The sequence below is a fragment of the Staurois parvus genome, unplaced genomic scaffold (genome assembly GCF_062004578.1).
Source record: "Staurois parvus isolate SC_StPar_1 unplaced genomic scaffold, SC_StPar_1.0 ptg000015l, whole genome shotgun sequence".
Lineage (NCBI taxonomy): Eukaryota > Metazoa > Chordata > Amphibia > Anura > Ranidae > Staurois > Staurois parvus.
In genome coordinates, this window is record NW_028317811.1 from 3,713,944 (window position 1) to 3,728,443 (window position 14,500).

The following is a 14,500-nucleotide window of genomic DNA, read 5'->3' on the forward strand; positions in this document are numbered from 1 at the left end:
AAGCATCTAGATGACAGATGAAGTCGGGGGAAAAAAAATAATAATAAAATGGACCTTCAAGGAAGGGAAGGACAAAAGCAGGCTGCTTATTTAATCCCTCCCAGGCCAAGGATAAGCCTCAACCCCAATGACTCTGGGAGTGGAGTAGGAGGCAGATTAACAGTATTCCTTCCACAGTGGATAGAGGCGACACAAAAATCGGTTCATCCTAGATATCAAATACGGTTATTGCAAAGAATTTTTGGGAAATCACCATCAAAGATTTCTGACTACACCTCTTCTCATACAACAAGACAAAGCAAAAAACACACAGTTGTCACTTTTACAGGACATGCTGAAACAAAATGCTCTTTTCCTCTGTAAGAGAGGAAATTACAGAGTAGGTTTCTATTCTCACGTGTTTTTGAGGAAAAAACCTTCAAGAAGTTTCAGAATGATCCTGAATCAGAAACATGTCAACAAATTCGTCCAATACAAAAAGTTCAGAATGGAGTTGTTACACTCAATCAAGGATTTAATTCTGGCGGATCCTTCATGGCATTTTTAGAGCGAAAGGATGCTTACCCCAATATTGCAATCAGGGAAGAGTAGAAGAAATACCTACGGTTTGCCATAAAAGGCCCAGCAGGGATAGTATGCTTCCAGTTCAATGGACTTCCTTTCGGACTGTCTTCAGGGCCACGAATATTAGCAAAGTCTTGGAGGAGATTCTAAAGAATCTAAGACTGAAGGGCCTGGAAATTATCCCTTACCTGGACGATCTTCTAATTTTTGCAAACACGGCAGATGCAACAACGAGGAGCCTAGAAATTGTGAAAGCTTACTTCCAAGAAACAGACAGGACTATCAATGTCGAGAAATCAAAGCTAATTCATCAGAGAAGCTGGTTTACCCGGGGTACATTTTAGACTCCGGGAACTCAAGAACTTTCCTGACAGAGGAAAAAATCCAGAACCTGCATCAGGGGGCAGTGAAGTTCCTGGTATCCTCGGACTGCTCAATAAGGGAAGCCATGAGGCTGATGGGCTGGATGACGACCACAATCCCAGCAGTTTAACGGGCCCAGTTGCACTCAAGGCCCCTACAGAACTACAGTATCTCACAGAAGTGAGTACATCCCTCCCATTTTTGTAACTACTTTATTATATCTTTTCATGTGACAACACTGAAGAAATTACACTTTGCTACAATGTAAAGTAGTGTGTACAGCTTGTATAACAGTGTAAATTTGCTGTCCCCTCAAAATATCTCAACACACAGCCATTAAACCGCTGGCAACAAAAGTGAGTATACCCCCCATGTGAAAATGTCCACATTGGGCCCAAAGTGTCATTTTGTGTGGCCACCATTATTTTCCAGCACTGTCTGAACCCTCTCGGGCATGGAGTTCACTAGAGCTTCACAGGTTGCAACTGGAGTACTCTTGCGCTCCTTCATGATGACATCACAGAGCAGGTGGAGGTTAGAGACCTTGAGCTCCTCCACCTTCCGTTTGAGGATGCCTCACAGATGCTCAATAGGGTTTAGGTCTGGAGACATGCTTGGCCAGTCTATCACCTTTACCCTCCGCTTCTTTAGCAAGGCAGTGGTCGTCTTGCAGGTATGTTTGGGGTCGTTATGTTGGAATACTACCCTGCGGCCCAGTCTCCGAAGGGAGGGGATCATGTTCTGCTTCAGTATGTTACAGTACGTTGGCATTCATGGTTCCCTCAATAAACTGTAGCTCCCCAGTGCCGGCAGCACTCATGCAGCCCCAGGCCATGACACTCCCACCACCATGCTTGACTGTACTCCTCACCTGGCTGCCGCCACACACTCTTGACACCATCTGAACCAAATCAGTTTATCTTGGTCTCATCAGACCATAGGACATGGTTCCAGTAATCCATGTCCTTAGTCTGCTTGTCTTTAGCAATCTGTTTGTGGGCTCTCTTGTGCATTATCTTTAGAAGAGGCTTCCTTCTGGGACAACAACCATGCAGACCAATTTGATGCAGTGTGCAGCGTATGGTCTGAGCACTGACAGGCTGACCCCCCCACCCCTTCAACCTCTACAGCAATGCTGGCAGCACTCATATGTCTATTTCCCAAAGACAACTTCTGGATATGGCGCTGAGCATGTGCACTCAACTTCTTTGGTCGACCATGGAGAGGCCTGTTCTGAGTGGAACCTGTCCTGTTAAACCGCTGTATGGTCTTGTCCACCGTGCTGCAGCTCAGTTTCAGGGTCTTGGCAATCTTCTTATAGCCTAAGCCATCTTTATGTAGAGCAACAATTCTTTTTTTCAGATCCTCAGAGAGTTCTTTGCCATGAGGTTCCATGTTGAACTTCCAGTGACCAGTATGAGAGAGTGAGAGAGAGAACACCAAACTTAACACACCTGCTCCCCATTCACAGCTGAGACCTTGTAACACTAACAAGTCACATGACACTGGGGAGGGAAAATAGCTAATTGGGCCCAATTTGGATATTTTCGCTTAGGTTGTACTCACTTTTGTTGCCAGCAGTTTAGACTTTAATAGCTGTGTGTTGTGAGGACAACAAATTTACACTGTTATACAAGCTGTACACTCACTACTTTACATTGTAGCAAAGTTTAATTTCTTCAGTGTTGTCACATGAAAAGATATAATGAAATATTTACAAAAATGGGAGGGGTGTACTCACTTCTGTGAGATACTGTATGTCCTATCAAAGTGGGATGGACACTACTTTATGCCTTCCCGCCTATCCGATTGGTCCCCAGTGTAACCCAGAAGATGAGTTTCAAAAGGTCAGTGTCAATCTTGCGGCACCGTTTTGGTCAAAGAGGCCTTGGTTCTCGTCCCTCTGCAATCTAAGCTTGGAAATACAAAAGGGATAACAGGTGCATGGTGTGGCAGTCCATGTATGTTTGATGAGTTCCAAATGGGCAGGGGTGAAGGTAGTCCAGTAGGCACTAAGGGCAAGCTGCGTAGGAGCGAAGCATAACTCTGCAGAAGGGAAACAAAGAAACTCAGCGCCTCCAAGTGTGTACTGTGAAGGTATTTAATAGAAAGATAAGTAGTAACTCACATCTTAGAATATAAAAACAGGCTCAAAGGTAAGAGGGTGAGACGTCTGTAGCCAGATGATGTTGTGTGCCTGATCCAGAGAGGAGATCGATTGAGTCCATCAGCGGGTGGTGCTGTGCATGTGCAACATGGATGGTACACCTGGTGGAATCTCCAAGGTGTCTGCCAGCATCTGCTGGGTGCTGTGCATATGCAGCATGGATTGTGGAGCTTGGCAGAGTCTCCAAGATGTCCGGGATCAGCACATGTGGCGTCTGACATCATCAAAATGCGATGCGTTCCTAAGCATGTGCAGGACGAGATGAGTCCAGGTGCGCTCTTTCATCAGGCACTGCCTGATGAAAGAGCGCACCTGCACTAGATAGGGAACAATGAAACGACCCCCAACACAGTGGCTAAATGGTTAGCACTTCCGCCTGGCAGTACTAGGGTCGTTGGTTCGAATCCCAACCACGGCACCACCTGCCTGGAGTTTGCATGTTCTCCCTGTGCCTGCGTGGGTTTCCTCCAGTTACTCCGATTTCCTCTCACACTCCAAAAGACATGCTGGTAGGTGCATTGGATCCTGTCAAAATTGGCCCTAGTATGTGAATGTAAGTTAGGGACCTTAGATTGTACGCCCCTTGAGGGTTATGGACTGATGTGAATGTACAATACATATGTAAAGTGCTGCGTAAATTGATGGCGCTATACAAGTACCTGAAATAAATAAAACAGGAATGGTTTTACAGGTGGAGGTCACTGACATCTTTTTCTGACCGTTTTTCACTAGTTTTGGATAGGGTTAGTGTCACTATTGGTAGCACAGGTGTTTGGAAACTTTTGAAAAAACTACTTGTCCATGAACTAAAATCGGGGCCCCTATCTACTTGTCCAGATTAAAAAAAAATAAAAAATTAACCAAGACCATATTTAAATCAGAGGTGAGTTTAGGAATGTCTGGGGCTTTTAACCACCTCCCGCCAACCATATATTAATATGACGGACGCAAGGTGGTTCTCTTGTTCTGGGAGGACGTCATATAAACGTCCTCCCATTCTAACCACGCATGCGCGGCTCCCGGAGCGAGGCAATCAGCGGTGCGCTCTAAACAGGAAGATGCTGGTTATCTGCATTTCTCTCCTCTCAAGCTGTCACGCTGACAGCTTGAGAGGAGAGGAGAGCCGGTAATCGGCATTCCGCGGAGGGGCCATGTACACTGATCATCAGAGCACTGATGATCAGTGTAGCCCCAACAGTACCAGCTGTCAGTGTCCATCAGTGCTCATCAGTGCCACATGCCAGTGCCTACCAGTGCACATCAATGCCACATATCAGTGCCCATCTGAGCTGCCTTTCAGTGCTGCCTATCAGTGCCTGTCAGTGCCGCATATCAGTGCCCATCAGTGATGCCTGCCAATGCCCATCAGTGCCACCTACGAATGCCTGCCCATCAGTGCCACCTATCAGTGTACATCAGTGCAGCCTATCAGTGCCCATCATTGCAGCCTCATTAGCACACATCAGTGTAGGAGAAAAATCACTTATTCTCAAAATTTTATAACAAAAACATTTTTTCTCAAAATTTTCAGTGGTTTTTGGTTTGTTTAAGAAAAAATAAAAAACCCAGAGGTGATTAAATACCACCAAAATAAAGCTCTGTCACAAAAAAATGATAAAAATTTCATATGGGTACAGTGTTGCATGACCGCGCAATTGTCAAAGTGCAACAGCGCTGAAAGCTGGAAATTGGTATAAGTGCCCTGTAGGCTTGTGGTTAAAAACAAAAGAGGCTTTATGGTGACTTAAACGTGTCATTTTTTTTTTTTAACATTGCGCTGTATATCTCCTCCTCCCCTCCCTATCTCCAGCACCGCACCCAGGGACTAGCAGGGAGGAGAGAGACCTTGCAGTGTGATGAACACCGATTGGCTGCTCCTAAAGAAAGGAAGTGTTGTGCTTATCCGTTATCCCTTTCGCTGCCAGAGCCATTTTTGCATCTTTGCACACATTTAAAAAATCATTTTAGGCCTGAAGATTACATAAAACCCCTAAAATGATATTTTCTGAAATCAGGGATCCTGGAGAATAAAATAGCTGTAGTTTTAATTTTTATGTAGCACGATTTTGCCACAAAGTAAAATTGTTTAGTAAAAAATGCAAGTTAATTTTAGGGCACAAAAAAAGCAATAAATTACCCTTTTTTTGTAAAATATAAAAGATGAGGTTGCAGAGTAAATAGATATCTACCGTATTTTTCGCTCCATAAGACGCACTTTTTTATCCCCAAAAAAGGGGGGAAAATGTCAGCGCGTCTTATGGAGTGAATATAAAGCGGCCGGTCCGGTATTTCCGCCACCACCATGTCAGAATATCGGGCCGGCTGCTCGGCTGTTCTCTGCGGCGGGAACTTACCTGTTCCTCGGTCCAGCGCTGTAGTCTTCCCGCGTCGGCTTCTTCCCGCCCGGGCATCTGTGACAACCGAGTGCCCACTGCGCATGCACGAGAAGCGCTGCGCTTTGTGAATGGTCCAATGTCTTCTGGGACACATGACAGGTCCCAAAAGACGCCGAGCCATTCACAAAGCGCAGCGCAGTGGGCACTCGTCTGTCAAAGTCGGGTGCCCACAGTATAGGAAGGAGAACTTCGCGGAAGTGGGAGCGGGTACCTGTCAAATTCAGGTATCCGTTCCTCCTCCCTCCCTAAAGGTCCGCAGTCTCTGGTCCATCTCCTGTACTGTGTCCGCAGTCTCTGGTCATCTCTTGTACTGTCTGCAGTCTCTGGTCATCTCCTGTACTGTGTCCGCAGTGTCTGGTCACTTCCTGTACTGTCTGCAGTCCATTGGTTCAGAATATTTTTTTTCTTGTTTTTCTCCTCTAAAACCTAGGCGCGCCTTATGGTCAGGTGCGTCTTATGGAGCGAAAAATACAGTAACTTGACAAATCTTAAATTTGTGCGCACTCGTGAAATGGCTACGAACTTCAGTACCCTATCTTTTCTATAGGTCAACATATTTAAAGCTCCTTATAGGTCACCAGTTTAGCGTTACGGAGGTCTGGTGCTATAATTATTGCTCTCGTTCTGGCCTGTGCAGCGATATGTAACATGTATACCACAATCGACAGTTTCATGTGTAGGCGACCAAGCGTGTGCTTTTACGTTTGTACGTGCGTATATGTGGGTGTCTCAATTTTTTTTTTGGAGGGGTGGTATGTGCTTGGGTGTAACTTTCATTTTTTAACATTAAAGTCCCCTATGTGATGATTTTGAGTGACAGGTTCTCTTTGAAACATCCAAGGTCTAAAAGACCCTGCATGTCTCCCCTTTGCTCCACTGAATGTAATGCAGTGCACATCCCACTGCTTCACATTCTTTCTTGGGGATTGCATTACAATCTTTCAACGGGGACCCGGACGTGACATCGTAACGTCACTTCTGGGTCAGCAAAAGAAGGGGAGGGGAGTGGACTTGTCCCCTCTTCACCCTCCCCTCTAGCCGCAGATGGGCAAGCAGAGCAAGGGAAACCTCCCGGGGGTGGGGCGGGTGCGGAGAGACTGGCACTGCGTGGAAGCAATCGGAGGCAGCACTGCCGCTGATTGCTTCACCTGACAGGTGAGCTCTGCTGCTTACCCGCAGCAGGGCTAAAGATAGAAAAAAACTACCTGCCCAGCGCCTGGAACTATATGTCCCTGGCGTCGGGTGATAGGAATCAAACATCCCTGTAGCATGAGGCGATACCTGGACTTTACAGAGGTTTCAAGGGCAGTCAAACTCCTCCAGGATGGCGCATCAACACATGCCATTGCCAGGTTTGCTGTGTTTCCCAGCACAGTCTCAAGAGCATGGAGGAGATTCCAGGAGGTAGGCAGTTACTCTAGGAGAGCTGGACAGGGCAATAGAAGGTCCCTAACCCATCAGCAGGACCGGTATCTGCTCCTCTGTGCAAGGAAAACCAGGATGAGCACTGCCGGAGCGCTACAAAATGACCTCCAGCAGGCCACTGGTGTGAATGTCTCTGACCAAACAATCAAACAGACTTCATGAGGGTGGCCTGAGGGCCCGATGTCCTCTAGTGGGCCCTGTGTTTACTGTCCGGCACCATAGAGCTCGATTGGCATTTGCCATTGAACACCAGAATTGGCAGGTCCACCACTGGCAAACTGTGCTTTTTATGGATGAGAGCAGGTTCACCCTGAGCACATGACAGAAGTGAAAAGGTCTGGAGAAGCTGTGAAGAACATTATGCTGCCTGTAACATCGTTTAACATGAACATTTTGGTAGTGGGTCAGTGATGGTTTGGGGAGGAATATCCATGGAGGGACACACAGACCTCTACAGACTAGACAATGGCACCCTCATTGCCATTAGGTATCAGGGTGAAATCCTTGGACCCATTGTCAGATCCTATGCTGGTGCAGTGGGTCCTGGGTTCCTTCTGGTGCATGACAATGCCCGGCCTCAGGTGGCGAGAGTATATAGGCAGTTCCTGGAGGATGAAGGAATTGATACCAATGAATGGCCCCCACGCTCATTTGACCTAAATCCAATACCTAAATCACGTCTGGGATATCATGTTTTGGGCCATCCGACGCCACCAGGTTGCACCTCAGACTGTCCAGGAGCTCAGTGATACCAGGTCCAGATTTAGGAGAAAATACCACAAGACACCATCTGTCGTCTCATTAGGAGCATGCCCCGATGTTGTCAGGCATGCATACAAGCATGTGGGGTCCATACAAACTACTGAGTACCATTGTGAGTTGCTGCAATGAAATTTCAGCAAAACTGCCTAGCCTGCTGCATCATTTTTTCACTTTGATTTTCAGGGTGTCTTTGAATTCAGTCCTCTGTAGGTTGATAATTTTAATTTCCATCAAACGATGGGGCATCCTTACATTCCTAACACATTACCCAGTCCATCTCAGTATAGATATCCAGCATGGTATTTTTCCCCATTGAGATCTGATGTGCTTTCAAAGTGTTCCTTTAATTTGTAATGTTTACTTTTTTCAACTTTATTATGCTGCAGCCTGATACTACAGTTGTTTACATTAATTTTCTCATTAATCGACACTCAGTACCCCATAATGACAAAATGGAAACAGAATGCATATTTATGCAAATGTGTGAAAAAGGAAAAAGTGAAATATCACATTGGCACAAGTATTTAGACCATTTGCAACAACACTTGAAATTTAGGTCAGGTACCTCTTATTTGTCTCGATTGTTGCCGAGAGGTTTCTACACCTTAACTGGAGTCCATTGTCCAGCCTCACAGATGGCAATGCATCAGAGCAAAAGCCATGAGGTCAACGGAACTGACTGAAGAGCTCAGTGGCAGGATTATTGCAATGTACACATCTGAGGAAGACTACAAAAAAAAAAAAATTCTGCTGCACTGTAGGTTCACAAAAGCACATTAGCCTCAATTCTAAAATGGAAGACGTTTGGCACAACCAGGACTCTTCCAAGAGCCGGTCGCTTGGCCAAACTGAGCAATAAGGGGAGAAGGGCCTTAGTAGGAAAGGTGACCAAGACACCAATGGTCATTCTGACTGAGCTGCAGAGATCCTGTGTGGAGATGGGACAAAGTTCCAGAAGGACAAACATCACTGCAGCCCTCCACCTATCAAGGCTTTATGGCAGAGAGACTAGATGGAAGCCTCTCCTCGAGAGCCCGTTTGGAGTTTATAAAAAAACACCTGAAGGACTCCCAGACTGTGAGAAAAAAGATTATTTGGTCTGATGAAAGGAGGAAACCAGGCACCACTCATCACCTGCCCAATGCCATCCCAACAGTGAAGCATGTTGGTGACAGCATCAAGCTGTGGGGGTGTTTTTCAGCAGCAGGAGACTGGTCAAGATTGAGGGAAAGCTGAATGGAGCAAAGTACAGGGATATCATCTATAAAAACCTGTTCTACAGCATTTAGGACCTCAGATTCATGTTATATTTAAAGCGGTAGTAAACGCAAGAAAAAGAAAATTCCCTTGCAAGACAAAGGCATAACATGCTAGTATGCATCACACACTAGTAGACTGTGAAACGTACCTTAAAACGAAGCTCTCCTCCAGTACTGCTGAATGGTCAAACCGCCTTGACGTCACTCTGTATACAGTGAGGAATGTAACTGAAGCCTGAAGGAACGGAATGGGTATGCTGTTCCTTCAGAGTGCATGCACCAGTGCTCTACAAAGGTAAACATCTCCTAATCGGTGAGCATTTAGGAGAAATTTACAGTACCTACAGGTAAGCCTTATTATGAGCTTACCTGTTAGGTACAAGTTAACCACTTCCATACCGGGCACTTTTACCCCCTTCTTGCCCAGGCCAATTTTCAGGTTTCAGCGCTCTCACACTTTGAATGACAATTGCACGGTCATACAACATTGTACCTAATCCAAAATGTTATCATTTTCTTCACACAACTAGAGCTTTCTTTTGGTGGTATTTAACCACTTGACCTCCAGAGGATTTACCCCCCTTAATGACCAGGCCTCTTTTTGCTACTCGGCGCTGCACTAATTCAACTGATAATTGCGCGGTCATGCAATGCTGCAGCCAAACGAAATTTACGTCCTTTTTTTCACACAAATAGAGCTTTCTTTTGGTGGTATTTGATCACCTGTGCGCTTTTTATTTTTCACACTATAAACGAAAAAAGGCCAAAAATTTTGAAGAAAAACAATATTTTTTACTTTCAGCTATAAAAAATATATAGTGAACTCAAAGCTGGTTATAAATTTAGGCCAAAATGTATTCTGCTCCATAAATCCCAATAAGTGTATATTGATTGCTTTGTGTGAATGTTATAGCGTCTACAAACTATGGTATAGATACTGCAATTTACGCCATTTTTTTGCTATACAGCGCTGCGCTAGTTTAACAGACAATTGCGCGGTCATGCAATACGCTACATAAATGAAATTTACATTTTTTTTCCCACAAATTGAGCTTTCTTTCGGTGGTATTTGATCGCCTGTGCGGTTTTTATTTTTTGCGCTATAAAAAAAAAAAAAAAAGGCTGACAATTTTGAGGAAAAAAAACAATATTTTGGACTTTTTGCTATAAAACATGTCCAGTAAAAAAAATTTAAAAATCAAATTTAGTCATAAATTTCTGCCAAAATGCATTCTGCGACATGTCTTTGCTAAAAAAAAACCCAATACGCGTAAATTAATTGGTTTACGTGAAAGTTATAGCGTTTACAAATGGCGAAAAGATACTGGGATTTTGTTTTTTTTAATACTAATAATGGCAGCGATCAGCGACTTATGGTGGGACTGCAGCGGACATTCTGACATTGGAGGGTACTGACTTGGGGTCACTGACATCCCCAGTGACACCAATACAGTGATTAGTGCAAAAATAAAACCACTGACACTGTACTTATGGCACTGGGGAGGAAGGGGTTAAGTTTATTATTCAGGGAAAGGGTTAACTGTGTGAGGGGAGTGTTTTACTAGGGGGCGGGGGGGGTGTACTGCAGGGAACACCGCTGATCGGGACAGAGAAACTCTTCTGTCCCGATCAGCGTGTCCTGGAGCTGTCAGGGAACTGACAGAAAGCACAGCTACTGCAGCTGTGCTCTCTGTCAGCGATTGCCGCCGATCGCCGGTGTAGCAAACTTGCTCATCAGAGTTGGACACGGAGTTCCCCTTTACCTTTTTATTTGAGGTATTCCTCGATCATTCACTCCCTACCCCCTCCCTTCCTGAGTGACAGATGGGGAGTCAACACAGGTGAAGGCATCCCTAGTTTGGTGCCAGGCAATCTGCGAATTGTAACCTTTTTCACCCATCATAAAACAGATAAGGCAGCTTCTCCCCAGACTTGAAAGAAATTGAAACTTCACAGAACCTACAGGTAAGACGACAGAAGAATTGAACATTCGTCAGGTCAACTGTATGTTTCATATCATGGAGTATGAAGCTGTTAGTTTTAATTCAGAGTTCCCCTGACCCCTCCCAAAACAGCGTAGTGGCCAGTGTTCAGAGCCCCCCCCACAGAGGGATTTTTAAAAAGGACAGGCTGCAAGCCTGAAAGCTAAGCTTTACACACATCTCCTGGGTTTAACATCGTAACAGAGACCCTTCCTGCTCTGCACTTTGATCTGCTTACAAACCAAGGCATATTGGCAAGTAACTTAACCCTTTAACCTCCTTCCTATTATCTCTTTGCTGTACCTTTATATGCATATATATATATATATATATATATATATATATATATATATATTTACATTTTCTTTGTAAATATTTTATTGCACCTGTTTGACTCTTTTAGTAATAAATCCTTCTTTCTGAAAGTATTAAACTGTTTCTAAGCGCTTACTTGCAATTCACGAATTCCTGCCTTTGAGGAGACGCTACTGTGTTTGTTTAATCCTCTGCCCAATCGGCCTGCGGTGACCGTATTGGACAGGTGACTTTTCAATCATTATAGTGTATATTTGATAACGGGAGTTTCCCAGTCTCCGACAAAAGTGGTGATGGCAGTATAGGGTTAGTTGCGTAATTGACCCGACCCAGTAACAAGCACATTCAGGCTGCAGGCACCGATTGTAGCCCATTAGCTGGACAATCGCTGTGCAGGGTGCAGCTGGGTGGGGCCTTGTTACGCGCGTCACACTGCGGTTTTAGATCGGCCGGTCCTTCAGTCACGAGCTGGTGAGAAGTTCTGGGGTCTGACGCCGCGGGTGTGACGTATTACTGTTAGTCGCGGTCGTGTGATTGTCGCATGTTGGAGGCAGCGACCGTGCGATCGTGACAGCCGGGACATAGCCGGTAACGACCTGCTGTGACCCGGCGACTGATATCCGCGGCTGTGATCGGCGGGACAGGTAGGGCGGCGGCGCGCCCCCTACCTGTTTTCAAAACACACGTTTTAAAACGTGCTTTTGCCCAGCCGTGCCGCCCTGCCGCCGTATTTCTACAGTGGCTGGGCGGCATGTGGTTAATCACCACTGGGGTTTTTCTTCTTTGCTAAATTAACAAAAAAAAAGACAGAAAATTTAGAAATTAAAAACACTTTTTTCTTTGTTTCTGTTATAAAAGTTTGCAAATAAAAAATTGTTCTTCATAACTTTAGGCCAAGATGTATTCTGCTACATGTCTTTGGTGAAAATAACCCAAATTAGTATTTATTATTTAGCCTGTAGGAAAGTTATACAGTTCATAAACTATGGGATATATCTGAAAATTGATCGATCCTGAAGTACTGACAGCCAATCTAATTTCTTTAGGTCCAAGAATGTCAGAACAGTACAAATATCCCCTAAATGACCCCTTTTTGCAAAGTAGACAGTCTGACATATTTCATAACAGGCAAGGCGAGTTTTTTGAAGTTGTCATTTTTTTGTCCCAATTTTTCGGAAAATGAAGAAAGTAAAAAAATTATTTTCACTTTTGTTTTTTTTAACATACTGTCACCAGTGCAGTACAGCGTCATCATATAACTGGCAAGGCGGTGATCAGGGACACTGGTGACAGTATGAAAAAAAAAAAATTATTATTTTTAATTTTTTATTACATTTTTTTTTTCATATTTTACTATGACCAAAGTAGTATAATGTTGCCATAGTAACATTGTACTACTTTGGGGAAGTGATCAGTATTTTTTTTTTTAACACAATTTGCTTATAGCAAAGAATTACTTTGCTGTAAGCAAGCATTTACCTGAATTAAATCGATTCATTCAGGGGTTTCTTTTTTTGTAATTAGCTGTGATTTGGCCATGGATAATCACATGACACAGTTGGGCTGTGATTGGCCCAGCTTGTGCATGTGATCATTCACAGCTAGACACACTTGTATACAATGGATGGCATGAAAGGAAGCCATCCATTGTATACAACTGTCATGTGACCTGCTGTGATTGGTCACATGGTACTGGCAAAGGGGCTGGTACACAGATCTGTCATCGGCCATGTAAAAGATACATAGCCGATGACAGATCGCACAGCAGCGTGGCCCTGTGGGCATGCACAATGCGCGCTCCGGAAAGGACGCCACATGGCGTCCACCCAGAGGGACGAACTGTTTGTCCGGCCAACTGTGAGCGGTTTGTCCTGGCTATAGGCCGGGTGGCAACGGGTTAAAAAAAGACTTCACTACCACTTTTAAGTTTTTTCTTTTTAATAAATTCACATTTCTAAAATTCGGTTTTCACTTTGTCATTATGGCATACTGAGTGTAGTTTAATGAGGAAAAAAATGAATTTAAACAATTGTAGTATCAGGCTGCGACATAACAAAATTGAAAAAATTGAAGGGTGCCTGAATACTTTGTAGAGGTAGGGAGAGAATACACAGACATTTAAAACGTAAATGCACCTCTGAGTTCATGGTCTATAATTTTTGTAGGATTGAATTCCCTTCTGTTCGTGTATTAGAACACGTGGAGTGTGACACTTGTGCACACAACTTGGTCAGGGCTTCCAGGCTCAATAATGTATACCTAGCCAGGGTGGTAACACGTGTGTCTTGCAGTCAGTGGTGTATCAGCATGCTCATTTGGCGCCAAACCCCCACCTGACAGGACTTCCTTGTAATACCCCTCCATTACCTCACACACGTCATGACGGAGCTCCGCGAAGCCGCCGCGCACCTCCAGGCTCTTCTCCTCACACGTCGACTGCTGTAAGCGGCGGTCAAACAAGAAGACGGTGAGGAAGGGGTCGCCGTCTCCGTGCTGGCCCGACGAGCTTGCGCTTGCCGTGGCCATGGCACCTGTGGGTCGCTGAGTGAAGAGAACTCCGGTCCGGCGAAGCACTGGCACAGCCAGCACCAGCACGATAACCCGGCACCAGGTTCAAACACGGGCCCCTTACGTCACATCCGTCTGGGCGCCTCACAGAGCTGTAGAGCGGAAAGGCTTGGAGGAAGCTGATGGTGTTGTCTGTGTGAAGTAGCTAAAGGGATGGTTTACTGCAAATAAAGCCTTGCCACAGGACTGCACAGCTCCCACTTATCCTAACTGCTGTATATTCCTCTGCAAGGAGTGTGGATTCTATTCATGTGGGCTCAGAGAGGCAGCAACATGACAAGCACAGGTTCAAGAGACACCAAGAGCCAGTTCACACTACATGAGTTTCAGTTGCGTTTTTATCTGCATCCAAAATGCACAGAAAATAGGTTCTATGGCTGTCAATGTCATAATTAACATCAGTGCTTGCAGTTTCAGTGCATTCTGGATGGAGAAAAAAAAAAGTAGAACATGGTGCATTTTTTCTGCACAGAACTATACTGGAACGTGGTAAAATGCACTGGAACGCATATGTTCCTATTTAAATTGAAGAAAGATGGAAAAAGTTAACGAATGCATAAAAAACGCATTGGAAAATGTAAAAAATGCACCGGAACGCGTCAAACGAGCATGCAAAAATGCATCCGGAACACATCTGGACTACATTTCTATAGTGGGACTTGGCCCTAATGCAGGCCATAGACGGGCCGTTTGTCGGCC

The 14,500-nt window shown here is 44.8% G+C and overlaps 1 protein-coding gene across 1 annotated transcript in view; it reads right to left on the reverse strand.

The window, feature by feature from the left end:
- SMCHD1 (structural maintenance of chromosomes flexible hinge domain containing 1) overlaps positions 1 to 13,847 on the reverse strand; it is a 408,526-nt gene extending 394,679 nt beyond the window's left edge. Inside the window, exon 1 of the mRNA XM_089678219.1 lies at positions 13,601 to 13,847. Coding sequence (XP_089534345.1) covers positions 13,601 to 13,759 — 159 coding nt within the window. The 5' untranslated portion in view covers positions 13,760 to 13,847. The remainder of the gene's footprint in view (positions 1 to 13,600) is intronic.
- Between the last annotated feature and the right edge of the window lie 653 nt (positions 13,848 to 14,500).